Source organism: Ostrinia nubilalis, chromosome 14, assembly GCF_963855985.1.
Source record: "Ostrinia nubilalis chromosome 14, ilOstNubi1.1, whole genome shotgun sequence".
Lineage (NCBI taxonomy): Eukaryota > Metazoa > Arthropoda > Insecta > Lepidoptera > Crambidae > Ostrinia > Ostrinia nubilalis.
Window position 1 is genome coordinate 6856645 of NC_087101.1, and position 26141 is coordinate 6882785.

The 26141-nt window shown below is 34.0% G+C and overlaps 2 protein-coding genes across 2 annotated transcripts in view; one reads left to right on the top strand and one right to left on the bottom strand.

The window, feature by feature from the left end:
• LOC135078055 (actin-histidine N-methyltransferase) overlaps positions 1-16491 on the bottom strand; it is a 43905-nt gene extending 27414 nt beyond the window's left edge. Inside the window, exons 1-4 of the mRNA XM_063972614.1 lie at positions 15907-16491; positions 15414-15635; positions 15220-15308; positions 14980-15119 (exon numbers count right to left, since the gene is read on the bottom strand). Coding sequence (XP_063828684.1) covers positions 14980-15119; positions 15220-15308; positions 15414-15635; positions 15907-16210 — 755 coding nt within the window. The 5' untranslated portion in view covers positions 16211-16491. The remainder of the gene's footprint in view (positions 1-14979; positions 15120-15219; positions 15309-15413; positions 15636-15906) is intronic.
• LOC135078054 (uncharacterized) lies at positions 60-14933 on the top strand. The gene is made up of 5 exons (XM_063972613.1): positions 60-684; positions 10396-11145; positions 11834-13157; positions 13272-13859; positions 13946-14933. Exons 1-5 carry the CDS (start codon positions 526-528, stop codon positions 14458-14460), a joined length of 3336 nt encoding a protein of 1111 aa, XP_063828683.1. The 5' UTR covers positions 60-525; the 3' UTR covers positions 14461-14933.
• Positions 16492-26141: the final 9650 nt, after the last annotated feature.

Consider the following 26141-nt stretch of genomic DNA (forward strand, 5'->3'; position numbering starts at 1 on the left):
GTATTATATTATTATCCAAAAGCCAAATCAAAATATGACCGGAGCCGGGCGATGCGACGGTACCATTTTCTGTTCAGCATTCGCAGGCATCGAGTCGCCGCGCGCTAACGTGTGCCGCAACCGCCATATTCACTTTCACGTTCAGAAACAGAAAAAACGCGGGAAACCTCCGCGAGAAATCTCGCATTTTTCTCGTTGCTAAACAGCCAGTAACATAATTGGCTCCACCAAGCATCAACCGTCGCGTATCGGACTGTTTACAAATAGTTATGATGTGAGAAATAAAAAATCTAGAGTTGCAAATTCGATTGAAATCGGCAGTTGAAAAATCAACAATAAGCGTTCGCGGACTTTGAGAATATCGTCTTTCTTTTCTTTTCCTTATCTTCGATTCTTTCGCCTTTCGTACTTCGATTCTTGCCTTGCCGGGTTCGATATTTCGTCGGTTTATTTAGTGCGGATAGTGAAGTGTAATTTGTGTGTTGAGTCTGCGTCTGTTATTCCCGTTGGACGTTTGGTTATAATATGGGTATTACTTGGAGATTCGCCATGCCGTTGTTAAGTACGCTGGCCGCTTTGGTGATAATAGTTCACTCCGCCGAGGAGAACCTGGAAAGGGATACCCGGGAACGCCGGTTCGACTTGCGACCGAGGCTTCTGGATATGAGACCTACGGATGAACAGGTGCTTTTTTATAATCTTTATACGTGTTCATTCATGCATGATTGAATGAACAAATATAATTAAAATTACACATGCCTATTCATAAGAATTTTTTTTATCATTAACAGAAATAGTCTTAAAATTGCACGCTTAATACAAATATTTATTTAATAAAAGATTGAGAATACTTTACATCTGATTGCGCTCGCTTTTATGCTGCTTGTTATATAGAAATACAACTCGTACTATTTTTTAATATAACTTATACACAAACATTAGATAAGTTTATACTTACAACATCGATATTTTTTAAGCTTGGCTCATTACTAAGCCTTATGTTAAAGAGTTTAATGACACCATAAAGTTAATTAAATTTTTCCCTTATCTGCTATCAAATGAGTTAGGGTTATTTTGCTTCTGACGGTACTTATTAACAATTACTTCCTTACAATTCAACATATAAACATGAAGAGGTAGCAAAAAGGTGGAAGAACTTTGTTCATGTAGAGTTATCTTTAAGCGTTCTATATCCTTATTATAATGTCTGTTGAATGAAATCTATTAAGTAAAAGATTAATGATATTATCCATAATTTTATTAAGAGTTGTATTCTTCTGAATAGTAGAAGATCGATTTTGATAAAATAAAATTAACGAAGTCTGATGCCCGTTTTTACCATCAATCCCTACTTTTTAAGTGACCCATATGGAAACAAAATTCCTGTTGTTTTACCACAGGAGTCACTTAAAAATTAGGGAGTGATGGTGAAAACGGGCATAAAACACCTTTTTACAACCATAACGAGACAAATTGACATACTTTACGTCGTTATATGGCAAGTACGAGTATGTGTACCATTAGTCCAGTAGAATTAGCTTTTAAATCGGAAATAATTCCAACAAAAGATTTTATTGTTTTAATGGCTTCATTGGTTGCCCATTAAGACTCTCCTAAGTTTTCGACTTCGACGGAGTTGTGCTTAAGTGGTGGGGGCCCCCGAAAGGGGCATTTTTTCGGTTTTCCGGTTATACCGCGTAAAGGACTTACCCTATCAAAAAGTGGTCTTCATGACGGTTGAAGGGCACTTAATCCTGCATTGAATAAGACCAAATTCATATGTTTTGGACAAACCGTTCTCGCGCTAAAGTTCGGCAAAGTAGAAAATATACGTATAATTAATGACCCTCTCCACGTCCAATGGTTTGTTACCCACAAGCTTCCAAGTCTTGAAAAGGGCCACCTTAACCAGTGTAACCCTATCAAGGCTTACGAGCTTGATGCGCCTATCCTTGTTCGTCCCAGCCGTTCCTTAACTGCGGTTGCTGCACCTCTTCCTGGCACTCACCTGAACGACTCTGTGTTACCTACTGTGGCTGCCCCTCTTCCTTGTATCCTCCTGCATGACTACGTTGCCTAGCCGTATGCCTGGTCTAAGGTTCGACGCCAAAAATCAACAACAACAAGTTCATATTAAAACGCTGAAGAGTTTTTTGTTTGTTTGTTTGAACGCGCTAATCTTAAGAATTACTAGTTTGATTGAAATCATTATTTTTGTGTTGAATAGCTCATACATTGAGGAAGGCTATAGGATATATACAATCACTCTACGACTAATAGAGGCGAAGCAGTAAAGAAAAATGTTGCAAGCACGGGAAATAGTATTTAAACTATTTTCACTCGTACGAAGTTGATTTTGTGGCGTCGAACCTTGGACCAGGCATATGGCTAAGCAATGAAATCGTACAGGAGGGTACAAGGAAGAGGGGCAGCCACATTAGGTAACACAGAGTCGTTCAGGAGAGTGCCAGGAAGAGGTGCAGCAACCGCAGTTAAGGAACGGCTGGGACGAACAAGGATAAGCGAATCAAACTTGTGAGCCTTGTTAGGGTTACACTGGTTAAGTAAAAAAAGTAGTTAAAAATCTTTTGTAGGAATTATTTCCGATTTAATCAATTTTTGTGTTTAATTCTACTGGCCTACATACATTATTATTGCCTACTACATGTAATTCGTATATTCGAGCCATTAAAGATAACCAAGTTATTTCTTTTATGCTATAATAATGTGGTGACACAATCTCTCTTGGATAAAAAGTACTTTGACAAAAAGGTGTTTACGTAAATGTTTACCATAGCTAAAAGGTTTGACGGTTTTAAATCATAGGTAACAAGCAAAAAAGTTAAGTTATGTAACCGTAAATAAATCCCACGAGACACAAATGTGGGTAGACTGCTATTATCTCACCATAGATAAAAGGTAATTTTGACAAGTTTCTACTTTTAATTGTAAACGTGATTTAACTTTCAAATAAAAACATTACATCAACAGATTAAGCCTCTGTTAGTCTCTAAAATATTATTATTTGTTAATGTTAGTTATATTTAAAGGCCAATGGTGTAATTAATATTGATCTGTAATCTTAAAAAATAATGACACTTACATAAAAATACTTATATCATGTCTTCAAGTAAATAGCATATTTTTTAAGAGTACTTTCAAACACGATTTTCTAATTGGATATTTCCCTATCGAAAATTAGTCACGGATTGCTAAACAAAAAGTAGGTAACAAGTAATAAACTTGAACATTTGCAAAAAATGTAGGTATGATTGATGTAATGTACCACAAAAAATATACAGTACGTTCTCGAAATAAAAAAGAAATGCGTCTTCAATTGTTTTTTTTTAATACCCAGTTTATTAGTGTTGACATTCATTTTGAGTTTATGTAGAGCTTCCGTGTGGCTCTATGTTATCATAGAAATACTAAAATCATAGTCATCATCTATACATGACATGCCATGGCATGTAAATGTGTATTCCTCGGATAAGTCAGTCACTTCAGGAATAATTTATATTCTCACGATCATACATTATAGAGTAAAGCTCTCTATATGAGTAATGTTTTAGTACCCGGATTAAGCACAATCAAAAGATGAAAGTAATCTTCTTTGTAATATAACTAAGTATCTACTTAGTACGAGTACCTATTATGATGTGACTTAATAATCATTGATATCATTTCTCATGCTTATGCTTATGTGACAATTTTATTTGGCTTTCTCTATTTAATTTTAAACAATGAAGTAACACGTTTAATTCATTTCGGCATTTTGTTCTAACATCATTATTATAAATTATTCATACAATAGTTTTGATTCATCCTGATAAAGCTTTTTTGGAGACACCATTATTTTTAGATTATCCGATCTTTTGTTTTATGAAGCAGATTAAAAGTGACAATATGAATGACATTATATTCTTGCGATTAGCTGTTCAGTTGTTTTTTAATTCTTTAGTAGATCAATCTTCTATATATATAAAAGAAAGTCGTGTTAGTTACTCCACTTATAACTCAAGAACGGCTGAACCGATTTAGCTGAAAATTGTCAGGGAGGTAGTTTAGAGCCAGGAGAAGGACATAGGATACTTTTTATCCCGTTCGAAATTAAAAAAAAAAGTCTGCTTATTTATTGCCATTAAGGCGGAACAAAGTTCGCCAGGTCAGCTAGTATATATATAAAAGAAAGTCGTGTTAGTTACTCCACTTATAACTCAAGAACGGCTGAACCGATTTAGCTGAAAATTGTCAGGGAGGTAGTTTAGAGCCAGGAGAAGGACATAGGATACTTTTTATCCCGTTCGAAATAAAAAAAAAGTCTGCTTATTTATTGCCATTAAGGAGGAACAAAGTTCGCCGGGTCAGCTAGTATTGTATAATTGTTCGACTGAAGTATTAAATAAGAGTCGTGTTAACAACATCTTATTTCTAATGATACATGATATTTATCATTGCAAGTATGATATGTCGACGATGCAATGAAGAACATTGTTTATCGATTTCGATTTATAAAGATGATTGGATGTTATTGTTTATTGCTTGTATGCCGTTATATTTTTTTACATTCAATAAAATAAGTAATTATAAACGGAAGAAAACAAAATAAGATGGACGTTTACACAGATTTGTTATGTAATGGATTACATTAGATTTCATCAGATTTGTAATTGTTTATTGAAGAATTTAAAAAATGGCCGACTTTTCTGTATGTATCTAAAGTAGGATATGTTTTCTGGAAATTGTAGGTGGAGTTATGTTTGAGCTGTGCCCATAGAATAAAGGTTAAAACTCAGTGTCAAAGACCTATTCGATTTTAAAACTAGGACTAGAGAAGGAATCTTTCGACTTACAGAAGAATAATTACTGGTGTTTTATATAACTGCTTTGCCTATGTGATAGGCCGATAACTTTTTAATTTTTAAATATTAATAGGGACGAGCTCTATGTTTGCTACATCTACGTCGCCATTCTGCCTCATACCATGCTCGGGTACCACAAAAGGATCTGTGCTTACCATATACCTAGTATTTTCTACCAGTCCTATCGTCTTTTTATTTTGCCATTTGAGCCTATGTTTTCCCATAAACGATGATGTGACTATTATGGTGCTTGTGGTCTAGTTTGCGAGTGGTCCGTCCACTTAGAAATCTGGGCGAGCCTGGAAAGGCAATTGGAGCGTGTGCTAACCACAGTCTATGGCCGACAATTAGACAGTGCCCGCCTGTATGGTCTGCGGGTGAAACTTCAAATTATGGGCATTGATATTTGAACTTGTTTGATAGGACTTGGCTGTAACTATAAAACAGGTCATTAAACTTTACGTCTTATATCAAGTTTGATAAGAAACTATTAGTTAGAAGAAATACATTTTTAAATATCCAACAAGACGATTAAGCGTAAAAAAATTGTCATTCACTGAGGTTCTTGATAGCAATAAGTATCCAAAATTAGTACCAAACTCATCAAAGCCATACAATAGGTAAACATTATGTAAACATATTCTATTAATAGCATTTAATTCCCTTGTCATCTAGCAAACTATTAATTAAAGACTCTGTCAACTTGTAACACTATTTACCTATTAAGATTTTCACACTTCGTCTATCCTGACAGTACCTAATTGATAGATGACAGCCACTTGTCACTAATAAACGATCGAATTTTCCTCTACAAAACATAAAATTAAATCTTTTTAATAAATAATCCAAGCGGAAGTCTAATTATAATTACACATACACTCACCCACAAAGCCAAAATATTTGGCTCATAAGTAAACATTTCCCCAGTGTCATGTACCATCTGGCTCATTCTCTTCACAGTCTAGGAGTAGATCCTATCTATGCTTCTAGTTCTAGTATGTATCTACCTATGATCTGAGGTATCTACAATCCATCATGTGTTCTCACTATAATAGTACTATGTACACTCACCCACAAAATAATAGTGTTTACTTATGTAAACATTTCGCCAGTGTCATGTCATGTACCATCTGGCTCATTTTCTTCACAGTCTAGGAGTAGATCTTAGCTATGCTTCTAGAATCTACAATCCATCAGGTGTTCTGACTAAATAAGTAGGTATAGGTACTTTAAGTAAATTGTGTATGCTCATAATTTTGGTACAAAAAGTAAGCTTTTGTAACTGTAACCGCAGAATAAGCACTTCGTCTATAAACGCTATTATTTTTGCTATACTTATCCTCATGCTAAGATCTAGAACCAGAAGCAGCAACGGAGAAATTATGTTGATGCGAGTTCATTGTGCTTAGCTCTGTTATTTGAAGGCTGGTTCACTGAGAGACCCACGGCAGCGTGACATTGTGAGAGAACACTAATTTCAATAAAATATACCACCGGGGTACACTGACCGCGTCTTAATCTAGCACATAAGCATTATTTTTGGCATTGAGAATTTAATTGTTATTTTCATTGTCACTGTAATAAATTATATTCTATGTTTTTAGGATTTATGTGTAGTGTGGTTAGGTTAGACATGCACTTTTTAGAAGTTGAAATATTTTAAAAAATACTTCAGGCTTAACAAAATACTAGTTTCGAGATAAGAACTTTCATTTATTTTACATAATAGGAATTGCCGATGACCTTTTGATATGGATGCAGCATACTAAACTCTAGCTAGCCCATTCCGATAATTTCCTTGATTAATTCATATAAATGTGAGCTATACTTACTTGAATTTTTAGGTAAATTGCTATAACAGCAATCAGAAGAGATAAATAGAAAAATACACTTTTTTTCCTACTGAGGAAAAGGACTATAAATCTGTACATTAACCTGTGCACTGCTACAAGAGTACACTTTCCAGAGTTTTAAATTAAAATAATAAAGTAAATACTTGATATAGAATAGAGGAATTTCTAACTATTCTCCCAGGAACCAATTTTCAATATAAACAGCAGCTATGTAATTATGCTAGCCTCCAAATACGGATCGATAATCTAAATTAAAGTTATCTCATTTACATGATAATTTAGAAACCTCACTAAGTGAACTTTAGCATAAACGTTACAGCATTACACATCATTAACATAAGCACCGCGAACTCAAGTTCGAAGCGACCGGTCTGCGCTTTCAACTTTCATCTTATTGTGTTATGGCATCGATGCTGTAACCGCTTTCTTTGACGATGAGATAACTAAATTATGTTTGATTAGTTGCGACCGAGTATCGAATGTTTGCCGACTCGGTAATTGCTGGTTAACGGCGGGCAGCACTAGATGATTTGTAGAGTGAAATATGAGACGGAATGTTGTGATAACTGTTATTAAGTAACCGGTTTGGCCATTGTGTTTATTGTGGATGTGTTAAGTGGCGATTAATTCGTCAACGTATAATAGTTATGGGAAGGTTTATTTTTATTGACTTAATTTAGATAGTTACGAGTGTTGGATATAGGCAATCAATGGAAGAAGTGTTACTATTGGAAGCTTTTGTTATATTGAGATGTAAATTTTGTTTTCAATTTAGGTATTCTTTTAGTAATAAGTATGTAGGTATTTTTATTGAACTACTGATGGGACATATAAATTGAAATTTTTTATAGCTTCTAAAATTTGATATCAAGGTTGGCGACCCATTTTCTTCAATCTACACGAAGAAGAAAAATAACTGAAGTTTGAAAAGTTATTTAGAGTTATCATGACTAAACTGCTTTTTAACATTGTAAAGCCGCAAAATCTTAGCTCTTCAATCATATTGTTCAGTATAAACTAACAGATGGCAAGAAGCAACGTTGTACACATACATCAATCCAGTGCCACGCCTTCTCCGCCTCGTATGGCTCGGTCGAGGTCCAGTGAGTTTTCTTATAAGGCAAATAGCTCTTCGCGAGTTAGGGTAAAGCTACACTGCAGTGTGAGGAACCGTAGTATTATTATTTATTTATTAAATTCATTATGGCTGTAAAATTAGTTATTTTCAGTTGCAGCTCTCGAAGATTTTTTAAAACCGTCACAGTTGTAATAGTGATTTAGTTGATGAAGAACTTATTTTTCGGTTAATTAACCTACACCTCAAACGGCTCAGACGTTGACTTTGTATTTTTTTTTGCATTCGCCCATTCATCCTATGCCAGTGTTACCATAACTTAAATCAGAATGTAACTTTTTACAAAGGCAAAACCGTATTATAAGTTTTTAAAAGAACGTGTAAATTCACAGGGAAAACTGCACTATAAGTTTCAAAAACATTAACCTGTAGGCCTAAGATGCGCGCCATGATAGGCGGTTAACACGCCATTTTATCGATTATCACGGCGCGCATCTTAGGCACACTGAACGCGTTATTTCTCTCGATGCTCAAGCGGAGCAATCGCACATTTATTATTGGTAGTGTGGTATCAGCCTAAGTAATTGATAGTTACATCGAAAATTATACTCGTATGATGTATTGGAGTCACTCGGTTTCAACCGAGTTTCATTCTTAGAAATGCGGTCTAGTTCGCGTTGAAGATATCAATTAACTTTCTGTGTCAATAAATTGTGCTAATTTCTATTATTTATTCGGTAACATAATTTTTTCTATTCATTACTGAGGTAATAATGATCATAGCTGATAATGAAACCGAAAGTAGCTAGGCAACAGTAACAAACTGTGAAATAATGTGTTAATAATAGAGAGAAATTACATACCTAAATAAATTGATAGAGGTAATTTCGCTTCTCAAACGTTGTCAATAATTATAAATATAGGTTGTTTGGTAATTCATTTGTACTGAAGATGTGGTCACCTCGATGTTTGTTTCTCATTTGAGTAAAAATTACTGGGCGGATTTAGTATGTTAAAAGTTTATGATAACAATAATGTTAGACAGAAATATTGATTTATTCTTAAGTGGATAGTTACTTGATTGGCTTTACAGAGCTGCATTAGAAGATAATCGTAACCATACTAAAAATTCATTCAAAAATTGGCTAGAGAATATAAATTAGTCTGCTTCCCTACTTAACCTTCACACTTCAGAGAATCCGGTAGAGCACACGAGGCGAGACTTACTAGGTATACGAGACGATCAAATTAAATAGGGACCTTATTTTGTAAATGGTGGTGCAGATTAACAAACACTAAAAACAAAAGATACGACATTTTATAAAATGGGTTCGGTGCAGGTCAATTTACCCCTAGTTTGCTCTATAATTGGTAAGACACGTGTATTGTGACAGTATATCATACTCAATAGATAATTTTACTTTCGTTTAATGCCAAGTGACAGTGAATCAGAGAATTAGTTCCCACACCAGTTAACGAGACTTACATTAATCAAGTACCTGTCTATTTTAATTACAATCAAAATAAAGAGTCAGTAACTGAAACAAAACACTAATTGGCAGAAATATTTAATTTATTTTTAAATTAATTGTGTTTATGTTGTCAACAACATGTCATTTATTTATTTTATGACTACACTCCGTGTTCATATTATATGCATTGACTTATACGAAATAAAGAAGCAGGTTGCCTAAAACAGAAACGGTTAACACGATACCAATAATACTCAATACTTTCAAAAGAAATAAGAGCCAAAGGATAACGAACTATTACACGATTTGCTAATTGCTATAATACAAATAATTAATTTAATCTAATCGCGTTAAATAACCTGCTATTTATTAGTCAAAATCCCCGTGGAGGTATCTACTAGTTGCCTGTTTTTGTTTTACACGCATTTGTTTTTTCTGTTTATGTAATATGTTATTTCAAATATATTATTTCAGTAACTGAGATTACCTTTACGTTACGATACAATATTGAGCACATCGATATATTATGTACACTGTCTTATACATTAATGATGCGTCGGTAAAAAATCGGTATTAACGTAATCGACACGTTAGGCACACTTAAAGAAAGATTTGTAACATTCTACGACAGTTTGTACAGCAAATAATAGGATTGACTAACTAATTGGCGACACTTTCTACGCCGAGGTACGATAGCACGCATCAGTAGCTCAATACTCGGTTACAAGATAATTGTGAGTTAATTACACCGTAATAGAAACGTTTTTGCCAAATATGTATTCTTCGGATTGTTGGCTGGTTTCACACGCGACTCGCGATGGTTTTTTCGTTAACAAACAATGTACGGGGTATATGGAGCGCAAACCGTCTAAACGTTTACGTAAGCTAAGGTTTTCCTTTCATAAGATGCAAGTAAGAACACACTGCGAAAAGTTTCATTCACAATTCACACACAATGCAATCATAATAAAGACAATTATCAAGAATTACTAACTGTTATTAACTGTATACTTAAGTTACGCTCCTCCGAGGAATGAGATATTATTATTAAAAAAAATATTTATAATAATAAATTATTTAATCGACTGGGTTACTGTATCATTGTACTCATATACTTTTCGTATCATTTCCAGCCTTGGAGAGTGGTTCGACCAGAACCAATAACGCAGCAATCCGCACAAGGCGAGGTTTGGCACAACGACTCCCAAGATGAACCACCGGTGCGCCGAAAACTTGGGCGCAAGCGGAAACGTAGACCTCCGGCGTCATTAGAAGAAGAACCGACAGAAAAAGAATTAACATTACCCCCTGTCGAACAAGAGGAAGTGAATAACCAAGACCCAGAAACAGGAAGACGTCGTCAAAAGCTTAGACCGAATCGATGGACCGAAGGTGCTATAGATCCAGATAGACCGATGAGAAAACGGGGACAAAGAAGAAAAAGACCATCTTTGGGTAACTGGCCGCGGTTAAGCGAATTTGGGGACTACCACAGAGATGATAAAGACCGAGACATTCACACAAGTGACGAAGCTGACGGCCAAGGTCATGGTTACTATTCACGAAAACGAATTGAAGACGACTATGATGAACATGTAAGAACCAAAATTAGACATCCAGTTTCTGATGATTATGTGCCAAAAGAGAGAACCAAACTAAGACGGCCAAATTCAAACTCACGGTACGTCATATCACAAGAAACTGGCAATGAAGAAGAAAGGCCTGAGAAAGAAAAATTAGTTAAAGAAGATAAATCACTATCTGAATTTTCTATGGAACTTATGGGCCCTCTCGAGCCTACCGAGGATGATCAATCACCTGACATCGATGACAAATTAAGAGAAAAATCACCTAGAATATTTTTAAACATGGATAAAGCACAGGTGAGATTTTTGTTGTAATTAATTTAAAACAATTTAATTTCAATTCTAGTAACGTTCTTTGTGCCAAATAATGTTTAATATTTATAATTTTAGGAAAAGACTTTATTTTTAGAACTAGATAAATATTTTGACTTTAGAAGTGACTATGTCACATTTATAATTACCCCTGGAGGTAGAAACAAGAAACCTATTACATACACACTAAATGAGCTCATAGAGCAAGTGAAGTCCCAAGACAAAATAGACGATTCTGTAGACTTACGAAAAATGCTGCTAGAGAGTAGTAATAAGAAAATACTCGATATTCCAAAGAAAATAAGAGATAAACTGGGATTCAAGGCTCATTTAGATGAATCAAATATGCATTTGATGGAACGAGAATTAAAAAGGGTACCTAGCTAAAGGTTTATCTGAAAATGTAATAGTAAACTAATAATTATGGATATTTGATACTGTAAAACTATCCAAAGTAATAAACACTTACGATTAGAAATGACTAACTACGCTAGATAGTGTAGGACTACTTATACTCACTACTATTAGTAATTTTAACATTACTTCTTAGCTCTATCTATATTTTATGTAGGTAGATTATAATTTTTACTATCCTAGATAGTTTAAAATGGAAATTATGTATTATGACTCTATTATCACATTTAGAAATATTAATAATAACACTTATTTTCAGGAGCACGGAACCATTGATCCAATAACATTAAAAGAAATTCTGAAAAGATCAAACGGAACTAGTTTAAGTGAAATATTACAACAACACAACCTAACACTGGCTGATTTGCTCAATGGTAAAGAAAATGCGATATCTGTACTCAAGTCATTCGAAGACAACCATTCAAGTACCAAAGACAATAATGTGGATAGTATTGTCAACGATAACGCAAATAGTACAGAATTAGAGATAAGCCAAAGAGAAATAATAAATGTTAATCTTAATCTCGACAGCGACATCAATGTTGACAAAGACTATAATATAACTAATCAAAATACGACTAATGAAGAAGTAGAAGTAACAGTTTTTTCAGAACCAACTAACAATGGAAATAATGAACCTATACCACTTCCAGTTAAAAATAAATATAATGTCTCTTTTACTGCTATTAATAAGAATACAGAACAACGATCTGTTGCTTTAGAAAACAGAAACTCGGGAAGCATGATCAAACGCCGTTTCCCCCCGGGAATTCGCAGGAAATTGCGCATGCGCCCAATGGCAAATAACACATTTAAAAGTCAAATTAATAGAGATTTAATCGCACTTAGTGCACGAAGATACATACATCACAATAGGAGAAATGCTACTAAATCCAAAGAGTGGAGAGATATGATTCCATTAATCATGACTGTAAACACAACCGAAAATCAAAAGAAAAAAGAAGAAAGTAATTCACTTACCACCATTTCAATACCTGAAGAAACAACAACGATTGCTGATTTAGATGAAACTATTGAAACAACCATAGCGAACGAAGTTTCGACTAGAAATCATTTTGACGACAGTGAAGATGGTGGCTTCAACACCGAAGTACCAGAGCCATCAACAATATCAATTGAGATTTTAGCCACTGAAATGGATGCAAGCATTACCGAACGACCAACAACTGTTCGTCCCATTAGTAATGCAGCCGGCTTGCGCCGGCAGGCTTTTAACAACAGGCTGAAAAAGAAACGCTTAAAACAAAGGATTTCTACCACTGAAGCTCCATCGAATGATATTATGAAACATCTTTTGGAGCTGGGCGATTTGGTGTCATCTTCCGAATTCATAGCAAGAACACAAATACCTAGAGCCACAGTTCCGAATGATTCCACGGAAACTGTTACGGAGTTAGAAGATTTTCTTACTACAGAAACTATTAGCAAACATACAAAAACAACCAAAAATCCTGCGACGAGAGAATTTACAAAGTCGAGTGGTGTAACACAAACTCCACTAATATTCTCCACAGAAGAAACTTCTAAAATCGAAATAGAAGAGATTCTAAACGATACCCGCAGTAAGTATTTTTGATTATCAATATAATGTTGTTCAATATCTTTAACACCTAAAGTATCATCATTTATTTACGTTTGAATGAATCGATAAAAAATACGAAATTTTCGTTTTTCAGCCAGCACAAAGTTATCCAAAATATTAAAAGAAAGAAACATGACTTTGAGTGAATTGTTACAACATAGAGAACGCGGATCTAGTCATGTTCATCTAGCAGACATATTTCACAATGCGTCCCGTGAACCTAATCCACCAGAACCATTCCTGTCCAAGTCTTTATTGGAACCTATATCAAAGGAAACCTATCCCTTACGAGCTATTTTAGAGGCTAATGCACATGAGCAAGCTACCAAACCAACTACAATAGATCCTATTTATACGAACCATGTCAACATTCCTGTGATAATGGACTTTGGTAATAATGTCAACGAAAATGCAGAAAACATGGGTATCATGTCATTGTTCAATAACCACACTAAAGAAACGACGTTGCCTAACATAGAAAAAAGTACATTGCAACAGGATTCTAAAGGAACTCCTTACAAATCAACGATCATAGCTGTTAATGCTACAGACGACGGCGATATAAATAGAGAAAGCCGCATGTTAACTGACGACCAAGATATGATAAGTTGGAACGAAATATTTTCGATGATACGAAAAAACCAAAAGAACGAAACAAAAGCTTTAGAAAAACTTACAAATGGTATGTGCATAGAGTTTAATATTATGTATTGTAGAAAAAGTATTATTATGTAAACTTAGTTGAAACAATATTAATTTTCATTTCAGAACTACCACCACCACCTGGAACGTATAAGAAGATTGTGTTGGAAGAAGATGTAGATGGAGATGGCTTGATAGTCCTTGAAGATTTGCAAAGTCTTAAGAGTACGGAAAAGAAGGTTGCTACAGTGTCAGAAGAAAAGATTGAATTCAATTCCTATGAAGGGGCAGATGAAACTTCTCAAGAACCAGGCATTTTGAAGAATGCGCCGAGTAGCGCCAAATCGGTCACAGTGGCCACTGCAAGTATAGTCGGACTTGCAATGATACTGTTCTTACTTACATACGCTGCTTTGAAATGGAAACAACAAAGATCTGTAAGCCACAAGAAGACTTTTGGTGATGAGAGAATTCCAACTCCTGTTTTTGAAAACAGAAAAGTTAAGAAAAACTGTAGCAGCAGAAGCATGAGTCCAATGCTTCCCACATCTAATATTTATACAATGAACACACTGGAATCACAAACTGGTAAAGATTCACCAGAATACATGTGGGACACATTACGAAAACCATTCCAGTAAGGTAATTTAAGCAGTATGATAGTTGTAAGTTATTAGACTGAAAGTGTAAGTATAAATATTGATCTATTTTAGATTTTAAATATGATAGTTATTTTTTTAAAGGTCTTTTTCATACATGCATTCCATTTATGCTAGTTAATTGTGTGACAATAGTGCATAATGTTGTATTGAGTTAAGTGATTAAAAGACCTTTAACATAATTTAACTAGTGACCTGATCGATGTAAGAGAATAGGGATATATTTTTTAAGCAATTTTAATGTTTTTAATCTCCAATTCTCTGTTTTCCCAGTTATATTTTTATCTTAGTAACTTTGCACCAAAAAATAACATGTCTTACTTTGAAAGTAAGCATTATTATTAATAATAATACACAAGTTATTTATTTTAACGTAAATTAAATTTCAGTATTATTATGAGGGAAGTGCAATCCTTAACTTAGTTTACATTTTTATTGTTTTTATATCTGATTGATCTTCACAATAAAAAGGATAATTTTAAAGGAGATTCTTTTACTCACCTGTAGTTTTCAAATGTGAAAATTTCTTGGAGTTTTTTTAGTACTGGTAAATCAAGAGTATGTATCTTGTTATAGAAATAGGCATACTGTCTTGCGATACTTCTGTAAAGTTTCAGGGATGATTCAAAAACAGGTGATGGCTGGAAATATGCAGACAAAAAAATTTAACACAATTAATTTAAATTAACAGTTCTTGTGGAAATTACCACATGCATGCATACACATTAGCATTAATCGTACCTTAAGCGCTGCCAATTCTTCTAGACTGAAGTATAGGATAGTTGAATATTTTTCTGGCAATATATCGATGTATGGTTTCCAAAGAGAATCTGTAATGTAATATCATATACATATATTAAAAAAAAAACTAAATAATTCAGTAACTAGTTTATTCGTCAGTTGTAAATTATTCTAAAATGTAATGTTTATTTTACCTGGATTATTTTTCTCTAATAACAGGAACAATGCAAGTGTAATATTTGGCATATTCTGAAGCAGTGGATCAACTTTTATAAATTCTGACAACTCTGATTCGTGGGCATTCTTTTCCGTCATCATGACTTTGGTGGGCACCGTGAGAATTAGTGAGTCTTCTTTAAACTCTTTCACGGCCTTCAAACCAAGCTCATAGCCATCAAACTCGCTAATTTCCACACCTGAAAAATACATTTTCAAATAACATTAAAATAGTTTAATTTACACAGTATTAGCTAAATATTATTAGCATAGAAACTTATGACAACAACAGAAACTTAGTTGTAATCGTTATCTCCACATATTTTTATTAATTTCATTGAATAGTTGGTGGATCAAGGATGGTACGATTTAAAAGTAGCTATCTGATCCATTCCAGAAAGGAAATTCTGTTGGGAAGAAATTAGAATTGTATTTATTATTGATAGGTTCATAGAAAATAGGGCAGCTTACCTTCAAATTGTGCTTCATTGTCATTTAACCACTGTAAGTACTTCTCAATATTTGCCTTACGTGGAATCGGCTTACTTTTGCCGGAGTATGCAGTCTCAACATTACAGATTTCCTTGAGGATCTCAAAGATTTCCAAATGGTGCTCCCAACTCTTGTTTAAGCTACAAGCTGCTTGGAATATGCTAGTTAGTCGAAGAACTTTATCAACTAATACTGAAAGTTCCTTTCTTTTCTGAATCGTCCTGTTATTTTCTTTACCAGAGTTCTTTTTAGTGGTCTGTTTTGAGTGAGATTTTCGACCCATTTTAAATTGAAGAAAAGACAAACGTAAGTAATAACTGTAAAATTCAAAGAAAGTACTCAAAATGTTAATGTAAAACGTGGGAAAATACTAAAAATAGACTACAATTTAAAATGTTTTCATTTCAGAGAAATGAAATGACATTTGATAGCTGTTGAGGTTGTCACAGAACCTCTCCTGTCAACATGTCTCATGTTCGGAATATCAGATAAACGCCATCTCGATTTCTAAACTAGAACTAATATTCGAATTCAATCAGAAATATATTTTTTGTAAAGCATTTAATTTTCAATTTTTAACACCAATTTTTTAAAGATTATTGCTCTAGGAAAAGTCAAAAGGAAAGATTACAAACTTTTTATACAGACATTTTGTGATAGTGTTAGAATTTTGTTCAGCGGTATCTAAATCTAAGCAGTAAAATGTATAGTTTACACTCTTATTTTAATAGATGTCGTTGTTTGCTTTATATAAAGTGGGTGCCTCGTTCCATTGTCATAATTTGTCACAGTGACGTTCTATTATTTGACCGATTCAATGATTTTCACAGATAAAACAAATAAAAAATAAAGTGTAATGGCGCAAGTACACTATGCGGGGAAATTGACCGAGACGTAGCGCGAAGCCGCTCACCGAAGTATGGGTATCGCAAGGCGAAACTAACCTAAGTGCGTGTTTACACTATATGTCTCGATTAATTTCCCGCATAGTGTACGTGCGCCATTAGAAGATTTGTGATTGACTTTTTTTTTCGCGGGAAAGTGAAGCGTCTTGTTACGAAGTTTTGTATAAATAATTACTAAAATGTGTGTTTATGTCGGATATTAATATGTAATAATGGCGGGTTATTAAATATGAAATGTTCGTAAAAGTGCATGAGTGTTGACAAATGAAACAAAGAGCAACATCACTTTTCAAGTTCTCTCAAGAAGTCCGCGTCAGATTTCAGTAAAGTGCCACAATACATCTTTACCTACTGAATTAGGTGAAAGAGCTTAGGAAAGAGGGTACCTATATCATGTATCATTCATCAATCGTCACTTGCTGGTATTATCATTATTTGAATGTTTCTAATTAACTACTTGAAATACAATTTACTTGATACTTGCTAGGAACATGAAAACCATTTGAATCTATACCTAATCCAAACAAAAAACAAAACGATTGATCTGGGTTCCATACGTGTAGGTAGGTTCGAAAGCCGTTGTAGCGACGAACGTTGTTGCGATATTTTTTCCACTGCCTCATAGGTTCGAAAGCATGAAGAATGCAATGTAGTCACGAACGACACTGTCCCGAAAAACACGTTTTCACTTTTCAGTGCCTTCAACTTGCTTGAGACTTTGATTTATTTGTCTTATAATTATCTAGTTTTATTCATAATTTTATAAAACTATGTATTCTTTAAATTAATAATATAAAATTTGGCAATTTCCATAGGTACTATTAGGATCTTAAGAACGTTGTTCGTTACAGTGAAAACGTTTTTCGAAACAGCGTCGTTCGCGACAACGTCATTCGAATCCATATGAGGCAGTGGAAAAAACATAGTTACCTACATTTGGTTAGGTATTTAAAATGTGTTTTTTTTACAAACTAATTCGTAAACGTATACTTGCTTGGCTTAAGAAACAAAGCAGATGTTGTCTTGTGCTTTGTATGTAGGTACCTACCGCTATGCACCACTGTATTTATTATCGCCGTTGGTTTATTTCCGTAGCATCAAATGTTACGAGTTACGGCTACGCGCTACGTCTACAACAAAGCAACAAGCATTTTATTGTAATGGACCTTACTACGTCACAGTCTATTAGGCATTGACAGCTAAACTTTGGCTGGCAGTGGCAATGGAGCGGCGAGATCTTGGCAGCCGAAGTGCAGTTTCCTCGAAAAGTTATTTGAAACCGCCCCACTTTTCAGATTAAGAAAGAATGGCCTATGATCGCGCGTGCTGCGTCTATTTTGTATGGATTTAAAGAATTCGAGATGCATGAAGACATTAAAAAAATCAATTTTTGTCGTGCGATAGTTTAGTCGGGCTGTTAATTAATATGAACATGTATGAAAGCGCGCATAAGTAGGTACTACCTATTTGGTATCAGCCAATTCCTCATACAAATTAGAACCTGAACAAATTATCGCCCGATAAAAAATCTTCTGCGAAGGCTCTAAGGTAGAGCTAAGTCACTTCTGTGGTTGTGCCTTTAAATAAATAAATATCCCTAATGATTTCAGAAAGGAAAAAATGTACCTACCTACCTATTGGTTTCCAGTTTGGTTTGGAAAGTAAATTAAGTATTGGCAATCAATCTTATTTTGGTATGCGGTAATAAGAGTAGGTAAAGTATATGTAGCAGAAATCAAGGTTTTGACTTTAGTTATTTTTATGTGTATAAGAATATTCTATTTGATAATGGCCGGGCTAGGCAACTATTTGAATGCAGGATGTCGATCACAATGAGTGCCATATTTACAAAGGCGAATGCAAACAACTTTTACTAAGACAACTAACATGGAAATGTCAAAGTATGAAGCCTATACCTAGTACTTTGGATGAAGAAGTCTCAGGTAAGTGATTTGTCAACAGATACAGCATACTAGTTCCGGAAAACCAGCCTTTAACGATAGCAAATACGATTTAAAAAACCTACTGAAAAGTTTTACGTGCTTTTGGAGACGCTTTTTTCCTCCTTTGGTAGAATAGAAAGAGTGAACATCATACATAATTTATTCTTCCAACTCAAACTGGGTGGGACATCTCACGACAGTGTCTTAGGCATTTGCACAGCTCCGTCGTGACATTTATTAATATAATCATAGATAGTTGGGTAAGTGCCTATAATTATGGCACGTTTCAGAGTCATACCTTCCTACAAATTCCTCAAACGACACACCTTTCATTATGAAGTCAGCGCTAGATCTAGGTTCGGTTTAAAGTTTGCGCGCGTTGTCTAATGTCTTTATGCGTAGAAACATTTGAGCGATTAAGTATTCTATTAAAGGCTATGAGCTCAACGGTCGTGGAATACATTAGAAACGCGTGAACTTTATGCTAAGCTTCTATCTTGGGCCTTTTACGGCGGTAAGTGCTCCAAAGAATTTAATTTATGCGTTTGTGCGTGCAATTATTATAATAAATGCCGTCTCTATGATTACAGGGCTTATTGATTGTTATGAAAGCATGAATAATTAGTTGGGTAAGTACTAGTTAGGAGCTAGACTTCAATAGTCGTGATTTATGCAAGTGATGTATGGACAGCAATACAGTATGGTAAAGATGTTAAGTACGAGTAAGTACGAATGTATTAGTAAATATTATTTTCTTTGTTTTTATTTATCATTCGACATTTCGCAGCTTTTGGTCAAACGCTTTTTTATGAGATAGAGGCCAAAAGTGATAATTGATTAAAATAAAGAGTGTCTCTAGGTAGTCTAGGTAGATAATATTTACTAACTTAATAAGTATGTAATACTCGTCTATCTAGCCACTTGTCCTATGTAAGTATTCAGAATACTCTTGACTTGTACTCGACGTGCATTCTTCCTGCTTCGGTGTATAAATAAATACTCAAGAATGCACTTGAATTTCTATTAGCACTTCTATAACCCGTAGACAAAGTGGAGCCGATCTTCTCATACTAAATTTATTATTTAATTACTTACTACTATGTAGAATGTATCTACTGTTATTTCAATTATAAACCACTGTAGCTCATAATACTTAATTTACTAGACTAGAACTATTAGACTACTTGTGTAGGTAGTTACTCACTTAGTTGTATTTTTTCAGGAAGAATTTCCACGGGCGAACTCAAGACATGGACTGAATTTGTTTCAGTTTTTATCAGTAATTTACACCCTGTATAGTCTTTTAGACTATGTTTAAAACTTGTTGATATTCTGAAACAACTTAGGCGGAAATGGACAAGAGACTGACTCATACGAATTTATTTTTATCTCATGACATAGACTGCGTTTCATCTCAAGTTAGGTTTCACTAAAGGTTATCTGGAATAACTGCCGGTTGATAATATTGCGATTAAAATTATAATACTTTATCCTTGAACACTTATTGCGATTAAATAACGTAAGTGCGCCTATTAACGACCCCCCAAAATTTGTATCCTATTACCGCCCTATTTTTCTTTCTTTCATAAAAGACATAATAACAGGTTCCAGAAAACACGTTACCTAAAAAATATCTAGATATGTTTATTGAATATCAAAACGATTAAAGTTTGTGTTCGTAAATAAACAGTAAACGGAGTTATTTGACATTAAATGGGACGCGCCCGCAACGGACGCACTTTTCATACTGACGCGCTCCCAGCTACTTAAGGTGCACCTTGTTATTAATTAGCGATTTTAACACATTTAAAATGAGTATACCAACACGTTTTTGCATAACAATATTAATTCGTACTTTAGTTTCCTTAATAAACCCTCAATATAGCCCTCTCGCTGTATTTTTGTCGGTTAAATACAATTTTAAATAAGGGCGGTAATAGAAACACTTTTAATAATTTGGTTCCTAATAACGACCCATGGCGTTGTTAGAATTTTGATAACGTTTTTTTATTTTAGTATTTATATCTTTAATTACGCATTTAACCTCCATTTTGTTATCTTTATCGATTCATAAGAATATTTCACATAATTAAATCAATTAACGCCATATGTTAACTGTCATAGGTTTGGCATAAAACTGCAATGAACATTAAAGAATATCTCTAATAACGTATGACAACAGATTTTATAAAAACCTGTTAAATTCTAATTAGTACCTATTTGATATAAAATAAAACCTAATAAAAATAACACTTCACTGATCACGTCTTCATTAAAGTAGATATTTTAGCTGGTTACTGTTTTTTTTTACGGTCGCTAATAGAATAAAGTAATATTCATACTTAATTCTATTACCGCCTCATAACTATAACGCCACCTGCGAAGACTTATAAGCCTTTATTTTGTATATAACTAACATTTATGACATGACACCAAACCAATCATGCGTTATCACAACAACTATGTAACTTTTTAAGATCTTTTGAATAATAAAAAAATAATTTAAAATAATTATACAGACATTGTCCAATTGTCCATAGTTTAAATTAAAATACACAATTACACACAATTAAAATCAATCAAAAAGTAATTAAAAATTATAGTCAAATTAAAAATAGAAATAAAATATTTAATGAAAATTAAATTTTATTAAAACTAAAATACAGTTTAAATAATGACCCCCACTACTCACTAGAACACCGGGTACCGCGTAATCAAGTATAATAGAGGAATTTATTATTTTACTATTTCTGCTTGATTATTTATTTATTTTCGAGAAGCGTGCCTTTTCTCTTTTAATAATTAAAAAAAAAAACTTGAAAAAAAAAAAAAACAAATTTAACTAAAACTAAAAGCAAAACAAATTTAACTTGAAAAAATCAAGTGGTTCCCGAGCCTCTGAGTGGGAATCGAACCCGTGCCTCTTGGAATATACCCAATTGAAGAGCCATATTCTTAGCGGTCGGTAATAGAAACAGAAAAAACGTTAATAGAAACACACCTCGTCTATAGGTCGGTAATAGAAACAACTGCTTTTTCAGATTAAATTGCTATTTATTAATTATTGTGTGATTGTATACTCATTGTTACTACTTGAATTCAAAGATTACTTCATCATTGTTATAAATAAATTAAAGTGTCTTTTCTATCACCACGTCTTATATCTAATTTTCTAACGTTTATCCGAAGACAGCTTAAACTGGCGGTAATAGGCGCATTTACGTTAAGATCTAATTTTCAACGAAATAAGCAGCGTAATTTTGCGTTGCTTTAAACTTTAAAGCTTTATTTTTTTCATTAAGCTGGTTGGCAAACAGGACGACGATTAAGCTGGCAAACTAATGGATTAAGATAATTTTCTAAGAAGGAAATAAATTATTTTCTTTGTCTTGCCTATTCTATTATGTTTGTTATAGTGTTAATAGTCTGTAAAATCCACGTTGGTAGGTACGTAGATAAATACTTACAAAAATAATTTAATTAATCCTACACTGCACTGCCCTTTGCACTGCACTACAAACATCTTTATTTAAGAAAACTTAAATTTAATTTTAAGTCGATTGGGGCTATTAGGGGTAAGCAAAGACAGGATTATTAAAAAACGATCAAAATTAAAATTTAATAAAAAAGTAGTGCGCGCATCATAAAGTACTTAGCACGAACCTAAGAAGCTTTTAAAACTTTGTACGAGTCTATGTAAAGTGCCTTCGCACAAGCTCATCTACGAGTAGGTACCTACTCCACTGTAGTTCTACAATACTTATAGCATATGTATGCTAAAGCTTAGCTAAGTAAGTAAAGTATAATTCAGCTGACGTGGTCACGTGGTAGCGATCTTCTATATACTTAATTATTATCTAACTACCAACAAATGTAGATAATGACGTGGATGAGATGAGTCTACCAAAACAAAAGCATCAGAATTATGTCATCAATCTTGTGACGATAGTTGTGACGTCGTCACTGTGATGCATTCAAATGCGGTTGCTTGATAGTGTTGTGCTTTTATAAGTTATTGGCTTTGTCGATTTTAGTTCACTGGCTGCAGAAGTTATGGTACACAATAAAGCATAATAATTATAACATGGAAGAAAGCTCTACTTCAGGATTTGGTCAGAGTAGACCATGTATGACATGAGGATATAAAATGATAATATAGGTGTAGAGATTTATGTAATTATTCTGTGGTACAATCAACGTACCTATGGTTTGTTTACACTAGTTTTAAAAAGAAGATAGCCTGCATAGTTAGTTACCTTACCTACTCGAAGCTCTAGCTAGCAGATACTTTATGGAAATCGATATTAGTTAAGGAGTTTGACATAGTCATAAGTAAGCAGTTACATTACTGCTTACTTATGACTATAGGCGTAGGCAAATATTTATGTTTTGCGATTTAAAAAACCTGTTTAAATTACGTTGTCGATTGCTTATCGATATTAGCAACTCTTCTAACGTCACTAATCCGCAGGCAGTTGCGAATCATCGAATCAATTGCGCGGGCTTACATCATCGAAGGATTGAGTCACGGTCACGACCTGCTCCTCTCAGATCCTTTAGCCTGTGGGTTGGTCTTTAGTCATCAACGATACTGAGCGACTCACTACTAACCGTAATATAGTAAACAATCATTTTGTCCACGCGTTCTGACGTTCAGCATGATAAATGCACTCTGTGCGATGCACACAAGTGCGTTGTCACCCCCGCAATTCCGGAATAGCTTGCCCTACTTACCTAAGGCATTAGACCATCTTCTAACTATAAAGGTGTAATCTGACACTGGAGTGCTAAAGAACATTAATTTATCGTTTAACAAGGCGCTACACGAGTTTACAGGATATCTTGAGCGCCACAATCGGATTCAAGGCTTACTCATTCACACAATCTGCGATAAACAGATTTGTGCATTTCAATTTTCATTTTTTTCCATTTGTAGGAAGGACTTAGTAGGTACTCGTACTTATTACTCGTATACTGTGCCACAGTAAAATAGTATAATAAGACGTGAACTGACCTCATCAAAACTCTACTTTTATGTTTCTACAGTATGTTTTTCAATGAAACCTTACTGAAAATTAATTTCTGGTTTCTACCCTAGAGTGCCCTAGAGTGGAAAACCTTGAAGGAGGTCTTTGTCCAGCAGTGGATGTCTTTCAGCTGAAACGAACGAACGAACCCTAGAGTGCATTTGATGATTTTATGATTAATTTATTAAGAATGCACGAAACTTTTTTTCAGGACAATAAAACTTACAGATTAACCACTCGAACCACATTTTATGCTATACTTTGCTAAAATTACAGCAAAAATCCCAGTCTCCACTTTACGTAGTTGTCAAGTACACAACGATATTCCAGCGGCGCCTGGTAGTCGCCTATTATAACAGAGTTAAGAGCCATTTTACATTTTCGTGCGAATTTCTAAGATTTTGGAAGCATGAATTACTATCTTAAGCAACACCCAGAGATTATTTAATAACTGCGAAAGATAGGTCAATCCTTGGTGTTGACCATTAATGAAACGGATTTACTAAAACTCTTTTGCTTAATTCACAGTGCCCCATCTCCCACAACCATTTTACGGAAAAATTGCCGCAGACTCATTTTCAAAGTCCTGTATCTATTATTTATGCTCATATAATAAGCTTAAAAATATATAATAATCATCGGACATATATTCTTGTAGTCCATTAATGAAATAGATTCTTGAATTTCATTACCATTATTGAGTAAAATCTAAAAATAATTTGGCAAATTTGAAGATTAACGTCACATTTTGATCGTGGTTTTTGGTTTAAAAACACAGCAATAACTGCAATAAAAGTATTCCAAAATAAAGAATATTCATTGTAGAATTGATTTCTACAGTTATTGTTTAAATATTAGTAACCACTTTGTCAAAATATTGATGTGAATATCAGTATAAATTACAATACGCAAGCCGACATCGATTAGTATGGCGCGAGCGCCCGTCAAGGTAGGACCTGTGTCATTTTTCCCGCCGTGACGTTTACGTGCGTTCGTGTCGTGAAGCGGTGATTTGTACGGCGACCAAATGCATTTGATACTATGCCGAGATGCTGTTTCGAGTCGGCCGGCCGAGCAGAAATTGAAATGATGAATTTTAATTTCTTTGACGGATCTGGGTGTAACTATGTATAATATGTAGGTACCATGTATTTAATTTAATAAATAAATTATAAAAAAAGTATATCCATTATGCTAGCACCCTTAACACAAGCATATTGGTTGCCTACTTTTGGACTAGATGGCGCTGTGAAATTGTCCAAAGATTTGTTTATTTATTTATCCGCTTTGAGTTTTGTTTCGTGAAGAAGAAAAAGAAGCGTTTTGTTTCGAGAGGGAAGCTTTGTTGTTAAATCTATACTAATAAAAGAGGAAAGATTTAATTGTTTGTTTGTTTGTTTGGAGGCAATAGGCTCCGAAAAAAAAATTCTTTCACGATTTAGAATCCTAATTTTTTTCTATGTAGGCTATAAAATATTTTCAAAAACTTTAGTCCAAAATCTTTGATAAAATTCGACGTTTAATAAATAAATTAGATAACATATTATTAATACTTTTTTTTTCAGTACGATTTTAGTACTTGTTTCAGAAATTCTACGATTTAACTAAACTTCTTAAGTGTTTATATTTTATGCATAATTTATTAACTTCTAAAATATACATAATTATATCCTATTGATAGATGACGTGCTTCGTATTTTATTAAAATTATTACCTGACTAGGTTAAAAAGGTGTGGAATGTTATTTTGGAGATAACTTGGTTCCATAGAAATATAGAGAGATGCTAAGTAATGCGCTGAGTTCGAAACTCAGTGTCGTATTAGAAATTCACACACACAAAGAAATCAAATTATGTGCTCATTATCCACTGTGGTATCAGCATTCAACGTTCGAATAATCTTTAGTACTATGCAAGCAATATAAACTGTTTACATAATGACGTCGCTACTGTCATCATTGCTTTCACAAGCAATATGTTCCAATTTGTCCCTTGTCACATTTCCCTTTAGTTTCTGTGATCTGTGCTTGTTTCTAAGTTGATATCAATGAAATATTCCTTAGTACTTTTGATTTAAATTATTATTTTTTTATTTTGACACGTGTTTGAAAAATCAAGGTCAGATAACAATAAAATAACAAGTGAAAACGTAACATTGCATTGCAACTCGCAATTTCGCAATATTGATGAGGAGATTCCATTGGAAAGTCTGTATTCATTCCTAGGATTCCCCTAACACCATCAAATTCAAGAGAATTCAAGAGAGTGCAGTTTCCCATCTCATGCTTATGGACCACGGTTTAAAATAGTGTGGTTGCATAGAGCCTGCAACGGGCAACC

Excerpts from the sequence above, each read along its gene's own strand:
- LOC135078054 (XM_063972613.1), top strand. The coding sequence starts at position 526 with ATGGGTATTACTTGGAGATTCGCCATGCCGTTGTTAAGTACGCTGGCC. Across the intron at positions 685-10,395 it reads TGAGACCTACGGATGAACAG|CCTTGGAGAGTGGTTCGACC; the intron begins GTGCTTTTTTAT and ends TATCATTTCCAG. Across the intron at positions 13,860-13,945 it reads TTTAGAAAAACTTACAAATG|AACTACCACCACCACCTGGA; the intron begins GTATGTGCATAG and ends TTTTCATTTCAG.